At 33.8% G+C, this 25,752-nt stretch overlaps 1 protein-coding gene across 3 annotated transcripts; it reads right to left on the reverse strand.

Annotated features, from left to right (window-relative positions):
- Nucleotides 1-1,092: 1,092 nt before the first annotated feature.
- On the reverse strand, nt 1,093-15,706 carry LOC125878303 (protein TOPLESS-RELATED PROTEIN 2-like). 3 transcript variants are annotated; one of them, XM_049559527.1, is made up of 25 exons: nt 14,753-15,706; nt 14,188-14,367; nt 13,983-14,096; nt 13,741-13,899; nt 13,219-13,396; nt 12,981-13,101; nt 12,767-12,876; nt 12,531-12,669; nt 12,232-12,341; nt 11,203-11,272; nt 11,026-11,099; nt 10,838-10,933; nt 10,615-10,710; nt 10,294-10,421; nt 6,734-6,968; nt 6,485-6,649; nt 5,816-5,923; nt 5,537-5,683; nt 4,967-5,077; nt 4,686-4,868; nt 4,396-4,524; nt 3,770-3,865; nt 3,333-3,518; nt 2,484-2,653; nt 1,093-1,520 (listed from the first exon to the last, which is right to left on the reverse strand). In XM_049559527.1, the coding sequence occupies exons 1-25, from the start codon at nt 14,830-14,832 to the stop codon at nt 1,301-1,303; spliced, it is 3,405 nt and encodes a 1,134-aa protein (XP_049415484.1). In that variant the 5' UTR covers nt 14,833-15,706; the 3' UTR covers nt 1,093-1,300. The 3 variants fall into 3 exon arrangements, with proteins under 3 accessions (XP_049415484.1, XP_049415481.1, XP_049415482.1); XM_049559524.1 differs by having other exon boundaries at nt 12,975-13,101; nt 14,753-15,705; XM_049559525.1 differs by having other exon boundaries at nt 1,093-1,517; nt 12,975-13,101; nt 14,753-15,704.
- Nucleotides 15,707-25,752: the final 10,046 nt, after the last annotated feature.

A 25,752-nucleotide genomic window follows, 5' to 3' on the forward strand; every position in this document is an offset into this window, starting at 1 on the left:
AATTAAGTTCAAAAGATTTGTGCTCCTAATTATCTACCCGGGTCGAGTTGAAGATAAGGTGTGTTGAAGTTAGAGGGACATAATTAATGTGGAATATCACTCGTGAAATTTGTTTTCGTTACTTCTATTATAGAAGTCATTTTTTCCGGAGAAAATATTTTTCATATCTTTTGACCAATTGAACATGAAAAAAATTAGAAAATATTTGTTGGAAATTATTTTTCTCCTACTTAACATACCCTTAGTCTTTTTCAAAATAGATGTCACATTTTTTAATTTGGAAACAAATTACTACTATACAATTTTCATTTACCTTACCCGAGAAAGCTTTTGTAATCACATAAAAATTATGATATGTTTGAGGCCACAAGTTTGGTATGTTTTAGTTGCAGAACCTACAAGTTTCAAAATTATTTCTTTTTTCCCACTTTGTGTGTTGTAATTACTCTTTGGAGAGCCAAAGATGTTTTTCATTGATCAAAACTTTTTTATGTCTTGTAATTGTGACTTATAGTATTTTATTATGTAAAATTATGTGATCTCAATTTCAAAAAATTAGAAAATTCTATGTTCAAATTCTCACAGAAAATTAGATAATTTAACACTCATAAAACAATACATTATTTATATAACTCACCAAACTATGTTCATTATATACATTATAATAAAAAAAAAATTCTGGTCACTTTGACATGATTATGGTAAAAAAAGTTTACATGTTGAAGTTAACTCCTCTATAATAAGTGTAAATAGAAGAAACTTTTTCGGTTGGTGAATTGGTGATCACACAAACAAATGAAAAAATTGGATCATTTAAATTGAATTTTATATTAACAAAATTATTTCTGGTGCCATTTGCTTCTACATCTGCAATTATGGGTTTACATTTCTCATTAATAAATGATTTCAAAGGGGATGAGAATGTAGATTAATTAACTATGTCCAACGACAACAGCATATTTGAAGACATCATGTATTCATCGACTTGATATAAACTTCAAATACAGGTAAGAAAACAGAAAGACACTGCAGATGCATAAAAACAAGTTATCAAATGATTCAGAACTTAGCAGAAGAAACAAGATGGAAGAAATCAATGAAACATTTGAGAAACAGAATTTTTTTTTAAAAATGGCTTGGCTACAAATGCTGCTGATCAAAGATGTACAATGACTTCTATCCAAAAGAATAGTCAAAATAGATAGAAAAGAATAAGCTATTTTTAGAACTTTACAATATTAGGATCTAAAAAGAACAGTATGAGCACCATAATCTTTCTATCATCATGTTGAATGTATCATCACCTTGAAGGTGTTTCTGATGGCTGACTATTCAATGCAGAACTTGAGGGAATAGAAGGCATAGCTCCATTATCTTGAGACGATGAACCGCCCCACTTGGGCTCTGCATCTGATGGCTCGATCACATGCACTGTGCCATCACTCATACCAAGAGCGAATTGATGGGAATCAGATGGATGTGCTGCTATCACTACAGGAAATGCAGCGCCACTGCCGCTGCTTAAACAAGTGAAATTCAGATTAGTTGGCAACAGTTACGAAACGTTAATTCTGAATTCAGATAGCGTAATAAGCATGTCATTATTTCATGTCACTATGTAGAGAGGCTCGTGCCTCTCTTCACCAAATATAAGCAGAAATCCAAGTGCCAACTTTGTGCAACGTATTGTGTATTCAGTCAAGAACTTTCTTGCAAGTTAATTTCCCTCAAAATTGCCCTCCAGATAATGCAAAGTTTTACAGGGGAAAATGATCATTTTTTCTTTTAGAATTTCATTTTCCTTTTGAACGAACAAATGTATGCAAGAAAATCACTTTCCTTAACACTCACATACCACTCTAGAGTAATATATTTTCCAGCAGCTAAGTTGGTGTCCAAACAAAGGCAAGTTTCCAAGAGATCACTTAAGATCTGGCATCAGCATTTAGCATCATAGAGTATAGTACTTTGTTTGCTTGAATAGGTCAGGTACTATTCAGGGTCTGTTTTACACGTTTGATTAATCTTGCTATAGGAAACTATCCAAGGACTATAGTTATCTGTTGATCTCTTTGCTCCTCTATTGAACTTCTGTGTTCTTCGGATATTCTGTTTTCAGGGAGGGAATGGTTAAGGTTAGGCTTGGCAAAAGTCAAACTCAGGATCTCCGAGCTGGGTTACAGTTCGAATGGGTGACCTAGCGGCCTTTTGAATTTGTCCTTCCATTTACGCAAATTCGTTTCAATCCACTAATGGAAGCCTGCAGTACTACTGTGGAAGAGGAGAGAGGTATAGCCACCACAGCCCATGAACTCTCTAGGACATGGTAACACATCAAGCTTCATTTTGAAGCATTTTGAGCAAATCAAACCCCACTAGACAGACACTCCAACTCCCATATTTGTTACAATTGCACAAAACATGTGCAATACATCATTTATATGCATCAAAACAATGAATCTATCCAAGGAAAGCATGACTACCTGCCAATTGAAGATAAGTAAGCTGAGGGTGCAATTCTACATCGAAGCCTGAGACTGTCTGCATCAAATATTCCGATTGCACCATCACAGAATCCAGTAAAGATCAGCAGACCATCACATGAGTATATAGCACTTGAAATGGGAGCAGAAAGTGAATCTCTTGGATACCACTGCAACATATTAATGCTTAAATCATTTAATTTTTGGACTAGGAAAAGTAAGGAATTAAAGAGTCAAACTTTGGAGCCATGATAATGAATGTAGTGTGTTCATAATAAAATATGCAACATGAAAGTTCTCTATTGTTGAGCCATGCCAAGCAATATATATGCAGCTACACTACCAAAGTATGCAAAGCAAGTAAGGAAAGTAGAAACTAGGAAGAGCAAAGAATGTCAACACGGTAAAAGAATTAACTACTTTTTATAATGGGTACACAAAGAACACAGACAATTGCATTGGTTCCCAGCAATTCTGGTTTAGCATTGCCATAATGTTGCTTGGACTCTTCAAAAATGTCAATGGGTGCGTGTCGGATTCGCCAAAAGTAGTGTATTTATGGAGAATATGACAGGGGTGTGGCATCAAAGTGAAGTATCTGTGCAACTAAGCATAATAGATCCTAAGTACTTAATGATTATTTTCTATCGTATCTTGAAATACAGCATACCTTTGTAACGCAGGAAACTTACCCCAAACAAACAAGAAACGTGCAATCAGTACAATCACAATTGAAGAGATGAGAATGTTATATACTGATAAGTGGAGTAAACCTAAAACACCTGCTTTCTGTGCAATCGATACAAATTCTATGTGCGCATCTAACAATAAATTAATGTGAAGACTTACTGAACGTTGACATTCAAGCTGGGTATCATAGATTCCAATTTGGCTTTCATGAACTACTAGTATATGAGATTGGTCATTATGGAATTGGACTCTAGTTTCTCCAACTAAGGGAGCTTGGTGACCTGGCGGCACTTGTATAGGCCTTGCTTTTTTCTTTTCCCAGCCATCAACACTCCAGATACATAGCTGCATCACAGAACAAGCACCAAATATTCTGTTATTAGTATGTCATTAAAATTATACAACATTACTACTACAGCATCGACATGGCTAAATTGCGAAGGAAGCACAATTGCCCTCCGTATAAAGATGACAAACTAAGATTCATGCATAAATGCAATCCACAAAATCCACAGGTACCAACAGTGCTGTCCCTTGAAAAAGGAAATGAATACAAGAGACACAAAATTCAAAGAGGAGAAAAAACATCAACTTGCCTGTGCATCTGCACCTGAAGATACCAGTACATTCAAGCTCTGTGAAAATGCAAGGCCTGTGATTCGTTTCTGGTGACCCTTGAGCTTGATTTTGACCTATGACAGTGAAATCATAAAGAAGCAAACAGAAAAGATCCGTCACCACAAAATTCTAAAGGACAGGCGGGAATAAGGAAAATAAAAAACAAAGCTGATAAGCATAAGGCTTGGAAGAAATGTAATTAAATAAGCCTCTTGCGCTTGATATCGATGGTTCTATATATTCCTGACCTTAAAAGTATGTTTACTTTGAGGCAAGGAGTAAAAGCATGGTTGGTTACTGTGAAATGTTATGATTAACATCCATTTGTCTAAGAATAAAGGATAAGTAAAGGTTTTATTATTTCACGCTTCCGTCCAGTTTTAATTAATTGATAATGCTAGACAAGCATGCATGATGATATTCCCAACACACATGGCTAATGAGCAATGTAAACGAACAGGAGGATAAAGAGAACATAGAAGCTACAAAATTAAGTTTCAGTACCAGAATAAACAGTGACAATCCAAATAAGCAGTAGTGCAATACTGTTCCTTCGGAATGTCATGTACAATCTAGGACCAACACATAAAATAGGAAAAAGTACCTCATCAACCCTAACATTATATATCTGGATAGTGGAGTCCTCCATTCCTACAGCGATAACATTGTTATCTTGAGGATGAAATGCCAAATAGGTGGCTGCAGGGGGTGGTGGCATGAAAGTTGTCATCACCTAACCAGAGTTCATGTGTCAGTTTAGATGCGCCAATTTATCATTGTCAAAGAAGGGACAAGTCAACTTTGTACATAATGATAAAAATGTTGACAAACTTCAAGATTAAGAACTAGACGAGATCATTGTCCACTCCTTTTTCCCGGAGAGGGTCAACAAACCTTGAAGGTCATCATGTTAAACAAGGAGACCTTCCCACCAGAAGCAGACATGACATAAGAATCATTTTTAGATAAAGCAATACATGCAGCTGCATCTTCAGCTGATTTCGCATCACCGACATCATTAGACATGAGTGCTCCATTTGTCGGCTGCCACAGTTGTGGAACAACTGCAGCGGAGGACTGAAAGAAAGAATTAAGTAAAGCAAACCAGTCAGAATTTTCTGACAAGAAAAACTAGTGAGAATTTGATGTGAGCCATATCGATACTCCAACTTAACCTTTCCAGATGGATTTCGCTCATTTCTCTGCCATTTCCAGAGCTTATGAATGGCATTAGAACCCAGTGCCAGCACAGAAAGCCCAGAATTAGTATACAGCAGCCGCAGTACCTGCCATCATTACAATTCAGATGTCTTTAGGTTGCTGACAAAGACTATCAATCGAAGAAGCATTTTGTGCCTCAACGATACTAATAGCAACAATTCATATCCAACAAAGAAAGACATAAACATGCAGAAGGGGATTCTACACTAGTCTCCAGGAATAATTAAGAGTTGTTAAAGATCTAATCAAGCAAATAAAGAGTTTCCAAGGTTTCTTGTCACCCTTCATCAAAAACAGAGTTTCCGCATACTTGGCCACAAAAAGAATCAAAGCCCCACATGAGAGAGTGTATTTGAGATATAATCAAGCAAATAAAATTGTCTTTTCTAAACCTTTTATATGAGGTAGTCACACAATTCAATTCAACAAGGATTATAACAAAAGATGCCACCAACTTTAGTCTTCAAAAGAGAACCTTCCACAAGCAAGTGAATCTAAAAATGTAGATGAAATTTTATAACAACCTTGCTGGCTGACAGAGGGTCTGGCAACTTTAGCGTTTTAAGTTGAGATGAGTCAGCAATGTCGGAGAATTTCCAGCTTTTAATCTTGTCCATATTTTCTGCAATTCTAGGTTTTACATCGGGAACTCTGCTGCTTTCCATGGTGGCCTATTGATATGACAAGCATGATAATTCAAATATAATAGCATCATACTTCAAACGACAAGATCAAGAAGCACCATGCATTTCCCTGTCAAAGGTAATAAAGAGGGGGAGGGGGAGATCATGGCAGATAAATACCAGATTGCCAATAGACATTGATTGCTGAGTTCTATCACTACGTTCAATGATTTGAGGTGCCGACCCAGATATATTAGGAATTGGACCTAAGGAACCAGCAATTGATGGCTGCAAAGTGCATCAAGATTAAAGACAGCCATTATACTGGTAGTATGAATATGACAATTTACAAGTTAAGGGCCCTTTTTTTTCTTTTTTTTAATGACGAGGGAACCTGCAGCCGCTACCAATTGGGTGCGCACTGGGTAAAACCCCCGCTTCTATGCAATAGCTCGCAAACCACACAGGAGAGGTAAACCACACTAGGCAATCCCAGTGCGACGAGCTCGACCTAGAAGGCAAACCCCTTGCTTTTGCTAGCAAGGGATTTCGAACTTGAGACCCTCCAACATGGAAGTCCCAATCCCAAACCACTGGGNGGGTAAAACCCCCGCTTCTATGCAATAGCTCGCAAACCACACAGGAGAGGTTACCCGCACTAGGCAATCCCGGTGCGACGAGCTCGACCTAGAAGGCAAACCCCTTGCTTTTGCTAGCAAGGGGTTTCGAACTTGAGACCCTCCAACATGGAAGTCCCAAGCCCAAACCACTGGGCAACCCCGAAGGGTATTCGTTAAGGGCCTTGTATAGCAATGAAACCATAACTCACCAAATGAGGATCAATATTACCTTAACATTGACATCAGAAAGCGCACGAGAACCCTCAAATGCCCTGCTCTCCAGCATCCTCAGCATTCGCTGTCCATCAGTGTTTGCCAAAACCTTGATTCCGTTATCACTCGTCGTGACAGCCAGCAATGAGCCTTCCTTATTGAATCTTAGTCTAGGACTGGCCTGAAAAGAAAAAATGGCGTTCAAGAATTCTCAGTTTCAATAATGTCAATCAAACAAATGAATTCAAGTAACAGCAATACTAACAGGCAATCCACCATCGCCATCAGTAGCTGTAAGCATGTTGGTATTATCCATTTCCCAAAACTTTATCTGGAACTCATCACCCGCAGCTAAGAAACGATTTCTCGTTGTGTCAAATTGCACAACACCTAATGAACGCTTTCTAAAGCCAGAGAATGTCCTCTTGATTGCTCCTTCACTCTCATTCCACTCTACGAGGTGGGATTCACCTTCTTTACTTGTCCCACAAGAGAAAAGTCTGAAAGAAGGTGGAAAAGTTAAGAGTGACTATAAAAAATCAAACGCAAACAAGTTTCTCTTGTTTCAGAGATCTTTCTCAAAAAAGCGTCTCGTTTCAGACATTTATCATAAAATCATGAAGGCCTCTTTACAATTCATTTTTCTAACTTCAATAAGCATCATTCACTCATTCACTGTTGCAGTCATATCTTCTACCATGACACCTTTGAGTATAAAACTCACCCTAATGAGTCCTCCTCCAATGGCTTCATGTTTTGCCTTGGGGGTGCCCATAACTTTAGCCCTTCTTCATTTTTTTGGGCAGTGGAATGTTTGATAAGAGTACTGAAGAAGGGACTTCTTAAAATTCTTAGGAATTTGAAAAAACCTCTGGAAAATCTACTACACGGAGCACTCTACCAGGAGTATGTATGAATTCAGAAAATAATATTATATTGAAGTGTGTGACCATCTCATTCAAAAGCTTAAATTATTAGAGAAAGCACACTTAATTTATTTAATAATGTCTTTCAACGCACCATCTTAAGTGCGGCTTATTCTTTTTCACGAGTCAAGCACGTGGAGATTCTCTTTGATAATGAGTGGCATGAGATCTCTACTACCATGTTGAAGTGTGTGACCATATCCACCAACTTAAGCTAGAGAGATACTTTTATATATTTAATCACGTCTTTCAATAAAGAAACCGAAATTAGAGATAAAAGGAGGAAAACCAATGAAATCACAAACAGCAAAGGAATCAAAGATGATTGAGTTCAATACGAATTATGGCAGGTAAAGGCAATTTTTTGTTAACATCTGCCAAAAGAAGCTATGTTTTATTAGTTGGAGTGCACGCAGACAGCAGACTTAACAGCAGAAAAAAAAATGGACAAGTGTTGAACTATTGACTCAAACATAGAGAGCTGACATTTACTGTTTGCAAAAGACTAAGATAGACTGCTGGGACATATCCTCAGTTCAAAAAATCTGGGCAAGATGGTTAGATTATGCCGACTTTTTGGACACAAAATGAATTGAACTTGACCAACAAGGCAGGTCACAGCCAGTAGTAAGGTCTGGATAAACAATACTCCCTCCGTCCCATTTTATGTGGCAACATTTGACCGGGCACGGAGTTTAAGAAATAAATGAAGACTTTGAAATGTTTACCAAATTGCCCTTTAAAAAGTAGACTTTTTTTCTCTCTCCTCATAAATGTATTGGAGTATTATTTTAAGATTAAGTGGGACCAGCAAGGATAAAAGAGGAATTGTACTTTTATAAACTTGCCATATAAGGAAATGTGACATTCTTTTTGGGACTGACCAAAAAGGAAATGTTGCCACATAAAATGGGACGGAGGGAGAACTATATATGGCTTAGCTGGATCGAAGGACTTTCAGCCGGCACTGATAGCAACAAGTCTCTACATATTTTTCTCATGCTTTATGCTGATGACTCATATTTTCTGATGTTTTTCTTGATGAAGTCAACCTAGAGTAGGCATTAGGCAATTAAGCATCTAAGCATTGTACTGTTGGTTTATTTGAGGAAAATTCTAGGTAGACTATAATTCTCACATGAGCTATCTTTATCCCCCATAAATGACGAACAGAACAGTTTTTTTGTAAAGGTGGTGTCCAGGCCAGCTTGTGCACACCTCGACTATTCAACGGGTACCTATTACCTCCCACCAAGTCTAAGCAGGTAGGGAGAAATCACCTAATGTTTTTCGTCTATGCCAGGTGCAAAACATTCATTAGTTAGCAGCAATTAAAGGTTGCGGAGTTGGTTCCTTCCCTACCACTTAACATGGCATCCCCTTTGGACTAAACACAAGGATGGGATTATATGGCAGGGGGGACTTGATAGGGTGGAAAAAGATTTTCAAGGCGAACGAGACAATATCACTCATTTTGGGGAAGAATTGTCCACATTGGGTTCTAGATAGCAACCAACATATGTCATGTCTCTTTGCCCATTACCTGTTGAATTTAAGAGGAGACGTAAAAAGTTTAGAAGGAACAGGGACAAAGATACATTTCCATTAAACAAGAGAGTCCAGCAATACTACCAAAGAAAGTAGGAGGTTTTGGTATACAAATGTCAAAAACAGGATAATAAGATCCTTTTATTTACGTGACACCAGATATTTGGTGGAGTCTAAAAATATCACACTGCTGATTATTGGAGTTCTTAAACCTTGGTGCTGTGGTTTGGAAGAGTATTAGGAACCTATGGAAGGATGTTCTTAAACTTCCAATTCTCAGCATGAAAAGTGGATGAAATTGCGATTTTGGCATGATGCTTGGGTTGGTCATACCTTGCTAAACTGTTCAGTTTCGCTCTTAGTACTGAAGGGAAAGTAGCCCAATTCAGTCTCAATCTGGATGAAACCTATCTTTCAGTGGGAACTTTGAAAATTGAGATATACACAGATCAGCCCAATTGTTAAAATAGCTAGCAGCTCTGCATATCAAATGGGAAATGAAAGACTCGATAAGATGGAATCACCTGGAGGATGGAAAATATTATTGTAAACTGGTTGTAAATTGTTGTCCTCCTCTATTTAACAACCTATATAATGACCTTATAAGTTGGAAATCTATCTGGGATAGTAGATCACCTTCTACAGTTGTTGGTCTTGGTCGGTGGGTCTCATAAAATCCCAATTGACACAAGTTAATCAACAGAAAAGAGGCACCAGCATATTCTAAGGTGATTTATGTGTGAAACGGAATGGGAAGATTTAAACCATCAATTAATTCAGCATCAAATTTCTGGACGATCCAGAGTATGTAACTCAACTCAAGGAGTTCATTGAGTTGGACTGGACGCAAGTTGAGCACACAAGACGGGAGGATATTGTTCACTACTCCAGCAAGTATTTTTTGGGTGACTGGCTAAAAAGAATCATAGGTGCTCCAATGGCAGGAGAAACCTGTCCATAGACCTTTTTTATAAGATGGGGTAAAAAACTTGTCCAGACTAGTTAATATTTTTGTGCTTTTGGGTTTTTGGAATGACATGCTGAATGCATATGATATACACAATCCGCTTGAAAGAAAGTGCAGAAAGATGACACAAAAAAACAATAGAATGCGTTGTCTGAAATTTGAAGATAAAGAAGCTAGTAGATTTAGAATCATTATACTACTTTAGCTTGATATAAGGATGGAGAAAAAATGTAGAACCAAATTTGCATCACAAGGATAAGATCTTATTGAAGAAAGAAAAGTAAGATTACACGCATTGCATAAAAATAGTCAACGCTTCCTTGTTTGAAACAAATAAGGTCACTTACTAAACAAAGATCGAATTGTATTGACTTTTGGACCAACCTGGTTCCATCAGCACTATATGCCATTGTTGTGCACCAAAGACCAGGAGCATCATAATCTACTCTTGATCCCATGCCATCATACAGCCAAGCTTTAATTTTACCATCAATGGCCGTAGAGAAAATAAACTGCAAAATACAAATTCAGAAAATATTCTTCTTTTTCAAACACAAAATAATAAAATTAGAAGATGGTTTGAAGGCTTTAGCTATGCGAGCCTGCCACTACTGTCTTGCCCCTCAAAGAAGCCCCGTGAAAAAAGTTCAGCAGCCCAAGAGTCGATATTGTGAGAAAAGTAACCACAGAATGCAATTGGTTTACCTGGATACTCTCTTTGTAGTGAGGGCAGACAGAATATACAGGAGCTTCATGCCCCTCAAACATATGTTGCCTACGACCACTTACTGCATCCCAGACCTGTTACAAGAAAGCAAATAATGAAGAAAATAAATCCTACCATACGCCCATACCAACAGCTTTCTTCTGTTTTTTAACTAAAGGAAAACATAACACCAATATTATGTTATCATGTCAACGAGATTACCTTGATTGTCTTGTCATCCCCACACGTCACTACGCAGAGTTGCTTATTAGGGTGGGAAAATGCAATATCATTAACACCACCAGTATGAGCATCAATCTATAACATGAAAGAATATGAAGAGTTAATAAGTTATGTAATTATTGATATGAGGGTGTGAGATACAGAGAGAGTTTCTTTGCATGGCTTACTTCTAGATGCTGTCTCAATTCTCCCGCTGGGCTGTATGTGTATATTTGAACAATGTGCTTCGAAAAGGCAACACCTACAAAAAGCAAAATGACAAAATCATGGGTACAATTGAGTTCCTAAAGCTGCAAAAACTTATCACAGAAAATAAAAAGTGAACCAATAAAATACCATCTTACCAAGTATAGAACCATCTGGACCCCACACGCATCGATTGACTGATACAGTGGCATCTTTGACCAAAGCTGACTGAATGATAAGCAACCAAAGCATGTTAATTAGGGAGGCAAAAGTGAATCTTACAGATTACAACCCAAAGAAGAAAAGGGAGAAATTAGAAACATGCTAAATTGAGGAAATATGTCTTACTCCCACCATTCACTTTTACTTGTCACTTATTCCTAAAATAGATTTTCATTTTTACTTGCCACTTTTGACATAACAAGAAAAGGCAATTCTTTTTTTTCCATGTTTTACCCTCAACATTAAATACTTGTTCTTCAAATCATTTTTCAAGACTTAATACAAAACATCATTTAATAGGGATATATACCAATAATTGTTTTCTCAATGGGTGTGCCAAAACAGTGACAAGTAAAAAATGAACGGAGGGAGTAATATAGACACACTCTTTCCAATCCTGAATATAGTGAAACCTATTAACAAACTGAAAAAATAAGAAAAAAGAGTTTTTGGAGCTTGTTTATTGGGGTTGGGGTGTATTCTGATTTGTGCTAAAAAGATGTTAATATGTGAACTGTGAAGTAAGGTGGTTCACACTTCACTGAACGATAGACGATAGTATGCCAAGATCAAATAAAATGCAGTACAATACTGAATTGTTTGGCATCTCATTATGGGACAGGATTCACACTTAAGTGCCCATTTGGCCATGACTATTTTCCACTTTTTTTCCAGAAAACTGTTTGGACATAGAATAGTTACAATTTTTCTGAATTCGAAAATCTCCCAAATGTTGTTTTCACAATTTTCATTCCAAATCGCTCGCATAAATTCAAGAACAATTCCAATTAGTATTTATGTTGAAACAACTCCAATTTCCAAATTCCATTTTCAACTTATTCCAAATTTCACAATTTTTATGTCCAAACGTCCACTTAATGATGGACTGGAAGCAAAAGTTGTTTCACTAATTGGGGGGATCAAAGAAGCAATATTAGAATTCAAAAACCGGAAGAAATTCTCACCTGGAATGGCATTGAGCATGCAGATATATCCCAAACCTTGAAGGACTTATGCGCTAACCGTTCTCGAGATCCAACTTCCCAAATGCTAATGTCACCAACATTGGTACCCACTACATGGTGATACAAGGAAAAGGTGGAAATTAGGACCAACAGAAATTCAAAACCACACAATGCCCCCTTCCCATCCATGGGTCTATCTTACAAAATACTCAAATGATATATCTCAATTTTGAATAGGAATATGCACATAAACACCCAATCATAATTAACTAACTATAGAGGGGCCAATCAGAATCAACCTAGAAGAACAGTCTGTTGTTGTGGATGGAAATCCATGCTCATAACGTTAGATCCTTGGCTAAGATTCCGCACAACAGTTTTGGGAAGGTCATCCGGTGAATACATATTGGGAGGATGAGTTGAACCAGAAAAGGATACCTGGAGAATTAAAAAAAAAATGTGTTTGCTCGTCTTGTTAATCAATTCGGTGAAGTAATCTCGCAAACTTGCTATTTCCATCTTACTTCAATCTCACCTCATCAGATTGACCAGCACGCATTCGTTTCATCAAATGCTCTGATTCGGCCATTTGAAAGTCCATTCCAGGACCGCCTGGGTTAGCTCTTGGATGTTTTAGAAAGCCAGCTGATGACATTACAGTAGACAACTTTAGTTCAAGAAAAATGCTAACTTTCTGGAAATGCAACCACAATTTCCTCCAAACCAATAATAATATAACAGACCAGCGCCAGGAGCCTGCACGAGTCCAGGGGGACCAGGAGCAACAGCAGTGTGAGACATAGAAGGGTTTGCACTTGACATCCACCCTGCGATGGCACTTGGTGAAGGTGAAACAACTGGTTGGAATGGCTGTAATAAGAAAACTAAAATAACTGAGATACCACATGGAACATAGCAAATGGTTTAGCAGATAAGTAAGAGGTATCGTTCTTAAGGGAAAAAAAATGTTTAATGAACTCTACTCACACTGTGTGCTCCAAGTGGAGGAAATGCCCCAGGCTTTGGAACTGGTCCAGCAAGAGGCGTATTTACAGGAGGAGGAGGCCGAGTTCCATTGCTAGAAGCACAAGTATGATCAGTAAAAAGTGTTTTAATATCAGGATTTGGACGTGGATTCTTGCATAGCTGATGCTGCCAGTTAAGACTGAAATCCAAATGACACAAAACTTAACAATGTAGTCTCAACAAGAAAATCAGATTATCACAGAAGGGGGTTGATCTCATCATTAAAAATATCAACAGCTAACAGCAATAAATATTATCATTAGTAGTAGCGGAATAATAGGCCCCCCAGGCATTGCTTCGCTAGGAATTGAAACAAACTTGATCGGCACTTCTAATTGAGGTAATCTTTAAATGGTTGATGGTAGATAATATCATGCCGAATCTCTTTTGCATATTATGGAAGTATAAGACGCATCAAACATCCCCAGATAGATAACCTCAGTGGATTAAATACAAGATATGAAGCACGCTTTAGCATAGAACCTTTGATTAATCAATGTCCGCAGTCGTGAAGCTTTGAAAGAGGGAAAAGCTAACTTGTCACGGAACAGAGGGTTTGCCTCGATAAGCTTTTTTAGTTCTACCAGCATAATATTTCTTGCCGACTTTGTATCCCCATATTTGGAGAGCTGCTCGTTCTGCCTAGGGATACAACAAAAGATTTTCATTTAATCATCACAAAAGGAAAGAGAGTACACATCACACTTCAAGCCAAAATTTAATACCTAAAATTGTCAAGAGTCAATAACTGAGTGATCTCCTTGAAGAGATCTTCATTAAAAGAAGCAAAAACCTTAAGGTCCTTCACAAGAATCTCAACTGCTTTTACTCGATCATGCCTGGCAGATATATTTCAGAAACCAACCAAATAATTAGAGGTGCTGCTGAAACTTATGGAACTATTTAATGGCGAATGACATTTGAACTCACTTGTCAAGAGCTTCAAGATATTTTTGCTTTCTTATTTCAAAGAAGATCTTCATTGAATAGCGGTTGTCTTCAACCTTTGTGAACCCACTAAGGTATCGCTCAACTTCATCCCATTCACCAGCTTGCACTTGTTCCTCAAAGTATTTCATGTTGAAGAAGAAACCAGATTCTTGCTCCAACCTAAAGTTAATATTCATGCAATTTTATGGTATAATGAACATGAGAAGAGAACTAGAGAATTAACATTACACCCCCTTAAGAGTTAAAGAGCTATATCATCTAACTTGCTCTCTAGACTCTAGTTGAATGATGAAATAAGAGAGAGAACAATCAAAAAACCCAAAAGGAAACAATCATAAGATTTCAGCATTAAGCTGAAAATTCCTTAAACAAAGAAAATCTAAAGCTGACTCAAGGTGATCAGTTTGCTACATCACTCATCGGGTCTAATCGAAATGAGATAGGAAAGGAAAAAATCAATTTAGAATACTAAATCACATTTCATTCACTAAATTATATTGGCATTTGATTTTAATGATAAAAAGCTTAATAGAGAGAAACTTACTTATGAACTGTTTCTTTGAACTTCTCCTCATCCAAAAACTGGAGGATTAAGAAAACCAGTTCCCTACTCAAGGAAGACATGGTGACAGCTCCAGGAACTCCTAGCCACTCCAGTGCAAATATTTGGATGTTAATTAGCAAAAGCAGAGAAAAAGTGACCAAATTTTCCACCAATGGAGCTCCTTTGCTCCAAGTAATCAACTACTTAATCTAGATCACTTCCCCAACAACTAAGAAAATGCTCAAACTTTTCACAATGTTCCAGAAACAATAACTGTTATTAGCTGAAAACACAATGTAACAACACCAGGGATTCCAACAAAAATCACTTCAATCCTTGCTCTTTCAACTTCCAGACCATACACATCAAACAGAAAAGCCAGTACTTCCTGCCTTCACCACCAAAATGCAATGCAAAAAAAAAGAACCTCCCAAATCAATGCATCCTATTCAAATCCCAAGAAGATGCCACCCCCAAACCCCAATCAAACCACCACAAAAACAAACCCCCAAAACTTTCTTGGAAAATGAGCTCCTCCAAATAACCCACAAAACCTCAAATTCCTAACACAAAGTCATAAAAATCCAATCTTTAAGCTACACAAACATTAAAAAACAACCCCACTTCAGTTTTCCTTTAAAGAACTCATTTTTCTCAAAATCCAACAATAATGAGAGCAAAAAGGGACTCTTTTCAGATCTGGGAACATAAAATATCTTAACAAGAATGCATATGTTGAAGAGTTAGAGGCTACTTTACTTGTTTATGACAACCCCCACATGATGTTTAAGCAAAAGCTAGGGTTTTTTTTCCTTTTTTTTTAATTTCCTCTGTAGAAGAGAGGACTAAATACTGAAAGGGACTTCCTTTTTTACTCTTTTTTCTTCTGCAGACAACCACCCACTACTCCTACTTCTCTTTCTTTCCCTTCTTTGTATTCACTCTTTTTCTTTCTCTTTCTATATATATTTATAAGCATGTGTTCCATTTGTGCTCATTCTTGCTTTTTATACAAGGGGTGGGTGGGTTTTTGTTGGGTTTATGACATTTTTTTTTCTGAAAAAACACATGAGTGATCTCAAATTCTTTGCAGATTGATAAAATGACAGTATGGTGAGTATAAGAGAATGTGACAGTATGTTGTGTTGAATTTTTTGCTATATATTTGTCTGATTTTAATTGGTTAGTGGTTGGATATAATTGAAAAAGTTGGTAAACTAAGCATGGTTTATTTCAATCGTCTTAATTTATGTGATGTAATTTGACTTGATATGTAGTTTAAAAAAGAAATAAAATTAAGCATTATTTTTATCCCAATTTCTATATGATTGTGATTCAACTGGAACTAAGGACCTAAGCGGAATGAAATTTTAGAGCCCTCGCGCAGCTATCTAAAGAACGAAGAATCGCTATTAAATGAGAACGAGTGAAGTGAGTAAGTACGGAATAAGGTAAATAGAAGTTGTAGCAACAAGCTACTATGGAATGATTGTGTTGAAGTTTCAAATGTTGAGCTTGCTAGTTTTTTTTCGAATGAATGGCTTAATTCTACTTCTTTCACTTTCTTTAGTTATTGATCACTAATCTAAGTAAATAATAGCTATATATATTTGTATGGTTATAAATTATTTCAGCAGGGATAAAATGAGTATTTAAAATTCTATAACTGATTTTAAAAATTAATCTTAAGTTGGGATTGAGTATTATTTTTTTCTCTGGACAGTTAAAGCAAACACCACAAAAAATAATAATATTGTTTTAACTTTTTCAATCAAACTGCCCTCATAATTAAGTCATGTCCTTTTGATGTGATAATTGTTTAATCCTTTCATTTTACGATGATTATACATTTATCAATAATTGAAAAATAATGTTTTATATATATTTTTCATAAATTTGTTTTAGTGAAAATCTTATTAAATTCTCCATGAAGTAATCTACTTATAGAATGATATGAAAAAAAGAAGTGGTTGCACTTTTCAAAGTATAGAGTCAGAATTAAACCTTTAACATGTCATTTAGGGTTAGTGATTGATGAATAAGTTATATCAAAATTTATAATGGTAAATTATAATACGAAATTAAAAATGAGATATTTGTGGATAACTAGATATATTTTATTAGTAGACGTTTGATTCAATTTAAAACTTATAGAGTATAGTAAGTAGACGTTTGATTCAATTTAAAATTTATAGAGTATAGTATATATAAAATATGTGAATGATTTTACTAGATAAATTGAGATACACTTTAAATTTTATTTTTATTTCTATTTAAAGAAAATTAGAGAAGGACAATTTTATTATTATAATATTTTATTTTTTAATTTATCTGATATTTATATAATCCTATTAAATTTGAATATGCAATTTAATATAATCACTCGTTATTTCTTAGGGATCCAATATTGCACTTTTATCTAATGATTCATTATTCCTTAGGGATCCAATATTGCACTTTTATAGTTCTATAGTAAATATGAATTTAATTCCTTTCACCACCATAGTAATTTTATATTTATATTAGATATAAATTTTGTTGAAGTTAAACTAGGAAGAAAAATCAAAAGTGGAAAGTGGCAAAATTTATCTCCTTTTTGCACTTTCCTTGCCTTTTCCTTATTCCAACTTTTTCATTAAGTGGGAATCAAAGGATAAAAAATAAAAAATAAAAAATAAAAAATAAAAAGTTTTTCGTAGTGGTGTAACAAAATTAAATGGCGTCTCAACAATGCACCTGGCCCTATATTTATGTTGCTTACTCAAAAAAAATAGATTTTTTTTTTTTTTTGCCTTTTACCCATGCTAGGGATTTGTATATTGCATGACCTAATTCTGAGGTCAACGCTTCAAACAAAAACATGTTCATTCATATATATGAGTAGATAAACTAGAATTTTCACTAAAAAATTTCAAAATATAAAAAAGTAAACACATAAACTAGTCGAAGAAAATTTCAACATCTATTATATACATATATAAACAAAAAAAATTGTATAATAGTGTATTTCCGCGGAAGGAATGAATTTCCTAGTCCCAAGATAGCTCCATCCCTAATCACATATTTAAATGTGAAATCTCTGATTGAAAGAGAAAATATTTCAATCACTCTACACAATTTTTGTTATTCTCAAAATTTTATAATTAAGATTTAAGTAGAACTCTTCTAGTTTTGAGGCATTAACTTGTTTGAGATTAATCACTTATTTACATAATTAAAACAGAATAGCTGTTGCTTAGAAGAAAAATTAAAGTAATTTGTTCTTGTCCTATATCCTCCTCTTGAAGCTTTTTATTATTCTTTGAGCTTTTTCTTTTAGCAAAAGATTGTTGGAAAAGGAGAAACATAAGTACAAGATATTTCTTTTATACTAGATATAGGACCCCGTGCCAGCACGGGGCCCAATATATATTATTTTTTTATTTTAATTTATATCATATTATGGAATTTGAGAAGTTATTGAAATTTTTATATGATTTTAAAAATATTTTAAATTTTTAGCTATTGTGATTTGTAGTACTTTTTTTTAACATAATTTTGAAAATAATATTTATTACTCTATTTATTCTAATTTATGTGGTAGATGCAGAATTTCAAATATTAACCCTTTTTTATATGTCTCTTTAATATATTAAGTTGTTAATTATTCTATTTTATATTTTGAACTATATGTTATTTGTCATGTCCCAATTTATGTGGCATTAATTGATAGATTTGTTGGAGTCGAGAGATTTATTTTGTTAATTATTGTACTTTATAATTTGTTTTTCGTCAATTTCGTCACTATTTTTTTTATTAATTATTGTAATTTATTGTTTCTTTTTCGTCAATTTCAAACAATATATGTTTATTATATAATCCATTTTATGTGGTACCAATAGAATTTAGAGAGTCAATTAAATTTTTTATATAAGTTTTAAATAATTTAACTGTTAATTATTGTAATGTATAGTATTACTTATATTATTTTTAAATATATTTAAATATTATATGTTAGGTTTTTTTATCCTAATTTATATGGCATTGATAGAATTTAAAGTGTCAAATAATTGTTAATTATTGTAATAGATAATATGGAGTATTTAAGTCATTTATAGTATAATAATTAATATATAATATGCAGTATTTAAGTGGAAGGTGGTGGGGCCCACTTATATAGTTTGATAAATATATTGGATATTAGTTGTGATTTATAGTATAGTAATTAATAATATATAATATGTAGTATTTAAGTGGAAGGTGGTGGGACCCACTTATATATTTTATAAATATATTGGACATTAATAGTGATCTTATTGGATCATTGGTAGTTATTCCTAGACTCTTCTATAATATAGTAATAATATATATATGAGATAACATATTTTATTATTATAATATAAATAATAGAATAAATAAGTTTGAAACTAACTAATATTTTTAATAGACAACAAGATAAAATAATTATGCATTTTATTTGTAATTAATGATATAAAAGTTATTAAAACGTAGAGTGCTCAAATTACTCTTAAATATATATTTCCATTTCCATTTTTGAAACTTAATTTAATTTGCTGCTTCCTATTGACTTTAAGCTAGTGTTTGCTATAGTTTAGAATTTTGAATCAGATTTTTAAATTTTATGTTAAAATGTTTATTTGATATAAAATTAGAACTTCAAATATTTTTTAGTTCAAAATAGTTGTTTTGAATCAATTTTTGATAGAAATTTTTCTACGTAAAATTTGCATGTCCAAACACAATATCATGTTTCAAAAACTCAATTTTACAAGTTTCGGCTTCAAAATCTATATATGGCCAAATGGGGTCTAAATATTTTCCATTTTAATTGAATTTTTAAGAATTAGAGTTTAAAATGAAGTTATGTTTGATTATACTTGTTGCAAATAATTACTATAAAAATGGAGTTGTTTTAATAATAATTTTAAAAATTAGGGAAACATTTGAGGATAAAAATTAATTCTAAAAATCAAAAATAAATTGGAAAACATGATACTCCATATTATGTTTTAATTTGATATACAATTTTAAATTGAATTTGGAATTTTTATAGCTAAAAATTTGTTTTCAAATAAAATGAACTATTTTAAAATACATAAATATTTCTTTAATGGCAAACGGTCTTTAATTTGTCCTGCTGGTATGTGGTATTAATTAAGTGGTACTTCTTGATTATGACTTTGGACCAAACATTACTCGTGCTTCCAAAAATGTAGACCAATTAATTATTGTCTCTATTTTTTATTTTTTTTTAATTTTGCATGGTGGAAAAAATAATAATTTTATTCTCCAGGGACCAATGTCATTTCTTATATGACTTATATCAAGGAGAATAATTTTAGGTATGGTTCAATCATTGATTTTTATATCTTTTAAATAATATTTATATATTTAAAAATTACATAAAAATCAATTCACAAAACTTTGCTTTCATAGTGAGAGCGACTTGTTTAACTGGCTAGATAATAATAGTATCATTCTTCTGAATTAAATATAATAACATTAGACTTTCAAGTTTCAACAACGATAAGATAAGTATTCCTTTCGTCCTAAATTAGTTACCATATTTTATTTTTCAAAAATTAATTGGACAAATTTTTGAGTTAAGGGTAAAAATAAATATTTTTTCCCTCCTTTTCTCTCTTTTTCTTTTCCCTTTTCAGATTTGCATGGCTAATAAAAATTCTAACAAAACAAATATGATGCTCACATAATTAATTTAGTTTTATATTGAATGGTAAACAATAGTTTAATAGGCTCTTATAATGTTTCTATTATTTATCTTTAATATACACTTCAAAAACATGAGACAAAAAATAATTTTGATTTTCTTTTATATGATTGAAAGATAACTACTTTAGCAGATCATTAATATTAATGATTTTGCGTGAATAAATACTTGATGATAGAAAAATAAAAAAACTATACCTAAGAGTGTTGATTAAATTACCCTTGTATTTTGAGAAAGTAGTCAAAATTATCTTTATATTTTGTTTGTATCCTTATTTTCGTTGGGGCAAATGGTATATTATTTTGAATAAATATAACTATAAGGGGATATATGACCTAAAAACATAACAAGTGTTAATATAACTAAAAAAATATTCCCTCTCTCCAACAATAGTTGTCCAGACTTGACACACCTTTTAAAAAATAATAAAATAATAAGGGTAATATTACTATGTTATTCTTTGACTTTATTAAATTTAATATTTAATAGCAAGGGTAAAATAGACATAAAAGGTAAATTATCGCTTAATTTTTTAAACTGAACAAATATTAGACAATTATTTTTAATATAATGGACAACTATTGTTGGACAGAGAGTAGTATAATAAAGGAATTCAAAGTAGAAAGCACTTACGACTTTTTTTCGTAATTTAAATGCTAACAAAAAAAATTGATTAAAAAAAAGAGACGATAGCTACCCCTAAAACACATGACACAGATTTAAGTGACTTATTAATTGAAGAAAAACAAAGCAATATGATTTCACAAAGTAATTTTCTTAACTCGAAAGTTCTTAATTTGACAAAATAAACTAAAATGACTTTACTGCATAATCTCCTCAACTTTGATTGAGGAATTTACTCCTTAATAATGACACGTCCTATTAATAGACAAAAAACAGGTCAACTTCATAAAGCTCTTTTTTAAAATAAATAAAAAGTGGGCCAAAGATGGCTATTTATTAAAATTTAGTGTCAGAAGTTAGAAGTAAAATAAAACAACATATTCAAAATAATTTTACAAGTGAAATCCAAAAAATAAAAGTGTATGCAGAATTTTATTCTTATATACATGAGGTAAAAAAAGTTGTTTCACATAGACTCTCGAATCAAGAATATTATTTTTTAGAACATGCTTAAAAGAAATGTTAGAGTAAAAAATTATGAAAATAATGAAGAAAGAAAAGTACTCACACTAAAAATAATAAAGATGATCAAAGTAAATGACACAACAACCACAAAAAATGTGAAAAAAATATTTTTTATTTTCAAAGTGAAAAATGATAATTGAAAATTAGAGTTGTTTTTGGTAATGAATATTGAATACAACTTATAGTTGTTTTTAATTATTTGCAAGTGATTTGGGATGGAGAAAGTAAAAACTTGTTTGTATTTTTCAAAGGCATATTACATAAATATGCTCTTTAACTTGACATTAGTTTATATTTATACCCTCTAACTTTGGGTGCAGCACAAATAGACACTTAAACTTGTACTCCCTCTGTCCCTAATTACTTGTACACACTTTTGAATTGACACACCTATTAAGAAATCAATTATTGGCATAGTGAGTTTATCATTTACCACTATTAATTATGAAGTGGATGAATTAAAAACTTAAGATTTTCAAGAAATTCTACCTTTTTCAAAGTAATTCATTGAGGGTATAATAGGTAAAAATATTTTATCCTTTCTTGATTTGTCAAAATGGACAAGTAATTAGAGACAACTAAAAAAGAAAAAATGGACAAGTAATTAGAGACAACTAAAACAGAAAAAATGGACAAGTAATTAGGGACAGAGAGAGTATAAAGTTGAATAAGTAGACACAAACGTTCTACGTGGCATCCTACACGACAATTTGAGTCCTATGTTGTGTCACGCAAGACTCATGTGTCTACTTGTTCAATTTTATACAAGTTTAAGTATCTACTTGCAGTGGCGGAGCCACCTTACGATGAACCCCCCTTCGACGGAAAATTATATGAATTTACATGGTTAAAATAATTTTTTAGGTATATATAGTAGATTCGAACCCCCTTTGGCTACTTCGTGTGTCTATTTTTTCAGATTTTGTACCTCCTTATTGAAAATCTTGGCTTCGCCACTGTCTATTTGTGCACATCCAAAGTTGAAGGACATAAATGTGAAACGACGCTAAATTAAACGGCATATTTATGTATTATGCCTTTTTCAAATTCCCAAATTCAAGTTGACCATACATGATTTCCGGAATTCAACAGATTGCGAGATAAAATCAACGATACATACATTAAGAAAATATTACATACACTTTGTTCATGCACCAATGTAAGTAAAAATATTCTTTTGAAGCAACCAAGAAAACAAATCAAGCCAAAAGACAAAAAAATGGCAAAACAACACACAAAAAAATATTAGTAGTAACATTAAAATACATCACTAGATTTGAACTTTTACTTCTTCTTGAACTTCAGTTGACACTGGCTCCTTGATTTCAACACCAATATCCAAACCAGTAGGCACTGGTGAACCTCTTTCACTATTTTTAATATGTCCTGCAGCTTTTGCACCTCCAAAGTTACTAATATTCCCAAAGATTAGAATGATTTTTCCAAGAATTGCAGCACAAAATGCAACACCAAATGACATTTCAATGTTTTGAGGTGAAGTTGATGCAAGTGCAAAACCAGCACAAGCCCCTAAGGCTCTTATCCAAGAGAACCAAACTGAGAAAGCACCTTCTTTACCTGATGGTGAGCAATCTAGCCAAAGGACTCTACCAAATGCATGTAAAATCCCTGTGGCTGTTGTTTGTATTGCAGTAAAGATGAATATGTGAATTCTGTTCCAGTTGTCGTGGCGATAGTAGAATCCGAATCCTGAGACTATTGCTGATAGTATGAATCCAAGAAGTTGCATTTTCACTGCATCAGCTCTTATAAGTTGTTGGAATGGATGAGTAAGTGGAAGGGAAACTAATGGGAAGATGAAATAGGTGAGCCATAGGTATAATATGTTTACTGGTGGGATGCAAAGGTCTCCGATCGAATAAAGAACTCCTGCTGTGAAAATACACATTGTTGTGAAAGATGAAAGGAAAACACCAGCAAGACTTCCAGCTGCATGAGGGTACTTAAAAATCGAAACGACATGAGTTTTTGGAGCAGAATTGGTATGCAAGTCTGCATTTTGACCAGGTCGATTTGAGGTAGCAATGTGAACCATTCCAATAAACCAAATTAGGCCACTAAAGATAGACACAACCCACAAGCTAGTAAAGCTATCAGATTTCCTGAGCATATGGTAAGTAAAAGCAGACATAAGAGCAGCACCTAAGCAGCCTGCTGCAGTGGAATGAAGGGAAAGCCAACTAGCAACAGCTTTTCTATCCCGGAATTGGCTTTTTCGGATAGGTGAACCAACGAGGCCTTGCACCATTAGGCCAAGGTGTCGGGCGTGACAGGATGAAACAATGGTATTGGCAGCAACAATAGCAGCAATATAAGGTGGAAAAATCCATCTAGTCTTGAAAAATCCTGCTGGAAGACAGAACAAACCTCCTATGGCTGTCGATGCAGCTGCAATGAGCTGTTGATTCCTGCCATAGTCGAGGTGGATCGAAAGAAATCCCAGAACTGGTGCTGCTAGAATTAGGCCAATTATCCAAGATATTGAAGTCCACTCTAGTGCTGAATACTCAGTACCAGCGAGATTCATTCTGTGTTTTGTTAACATTTCATACCTGGAAGTAGATATAAGCTAAACTAATCACTATCTGTTTCATGTTTCTTTTATTTTTTTTACCTCCAATGCAATATGTAAATAATAGATAATATTAAATTGGTTATACACAATACTGATTAGATGTAATTTACATCAAAAAATGGAAACCGAAACGGAATACTGCTTACTAGAGGATAGCTGGTCATATTCACTGTTTACTTTTCCTAGTTGGTAGACATAGATTATACACAATTATACACATATTGTACATGGATTGTAAGTATATTATATACTATTAGGTTAGTTCTTCAAGGTAAATTATGTCGGAAAGTCAGGAAAAAATATTCTTCTGTTCTAATGATGCAAACATAAAAGAAGTATCACCAGTGCTTCACCAACTATGTTTCCTTATCATTTATCTTTCCTTCCTTTTTAAGAAACAAAACATATGTATAGGTGTTTTTATCCTATATAACATGACCTTTACCATAAGAGTATTTGTATAAATTATCGCGTACTTAGTTAATATTTCACTATTTGAAAAAGTAAGGACAAATCTGAAAAACAGTAGTTCTGTTTCCCCTCTAAAACATCAAATTTTTTCAAACAGGTTCAGTTTGTCAAAACGACTAATAGTTTACGGACTTACAGTTCTAACTCCCTTTGTCTGCACTCCAATCCCTTGGCATTCTTCACAATGCCAAGCTGAGGTTGCTGTGGCCAATACAAAGTCTGGCTAATTATGAGGGGAAACACAATTGGAATCAATACAGTGTGAATGAAGTAGGAGCACATCCCATACAAATGCCATCCAAAAACTTCAATTTTTGTTGGCTTCGTTTCTTGATCATCTCCTCCATATGATCCTCTATAATCTTCCTCGTAATCATCCCTATGGAGTTCCATCCCTACTTTATGAACATATTGTTTAGATATGTCCTCTTCATCTTCCACTGATCTTGGTCTACGAGTTGAAGCGCTTTCCGTCTCATAAGTATTTTCTTCCATTTCCACAAGTAAAAGAGAAGAAAAAACAATGATTTTTTGCTTTGTTTTGTCTAGTAGGTTGTAAGGAGTATTTGTAGGACACTAAGGGATTTTACATGATGAAATATGTATGTGCAAGAAACAGCTGGTTTTGTGAAACTTCCAAGGATATATACAAGGGGGGAATACATTGTTTTCATCACTTTTAAAAAATATATTCAAAAAACAAAAGGAGCTTTTGGCATTATGCTGCTTTTTTGTTGTTCATCTCTGGTTATTCTTTCTATTTTGTGTGTGTGAGAGTCATCAAGTGATGTTATATCGGAATAAGTTAGAATNATGAAATATGTATGTGCAAGAAACAGCTGGTTTTGTGAAACTTCCAAGGATATATACAAGGGGGGAATACATTGTTTTCATCACTTTTAAAAAATATATTCAAAAAACAAAAGGAGCTTTTGGCATTATGCTGCTTTTTTTGTTGTTCATCTCTGCTTATTCTTTCTATTTTGTGTGTGTGAGAGTCATCGAGTGATGTTATATCGGAATAAGTTAGAATCGGAGGCTTGATGGCTTCGT

This window comes from Solanum stenotomum, chromosome 10 (genome assembly GCF_019186545.1).
Source record: "Solanum stenotomum isolate F172 chromosome 10, ASM1918654v1, whole genome shotgun sequence".
In the NCBI taxonomy this organism is placed as follows: Eukaryota; Viridiplantae; Streptophyta; class Magnoliopsida; order Solanales; family Solanaceae; genus Solanum; species Solanum stenotomum.

Excerpts from the sequence above, each read along its gene's own strand:
- LOC125878303 (XM_049559524.1), bottom strand. The coding sequence starts at position 14,832 with ATGTCTTCCTTGAGTAGGGAACTGGTTTTCTTAATCCTCCAGTTTTTG. Across the intron at positions 13,102-13,218 it reads CTCCACTTGGAGCACACAGT|CCATTCCAACCAGTTGTTTC; the intron begins GTGAGTAGAGTT and ends TTCTTATTACAG. Across the intron at positions 10,711-10,837 it reads GGGATGACAAGACAATCAAG|GTCTGGGATGCAGTAAGTGG; the intron begins GTAATCTCGTTG and ends TTCTTGTAACAG.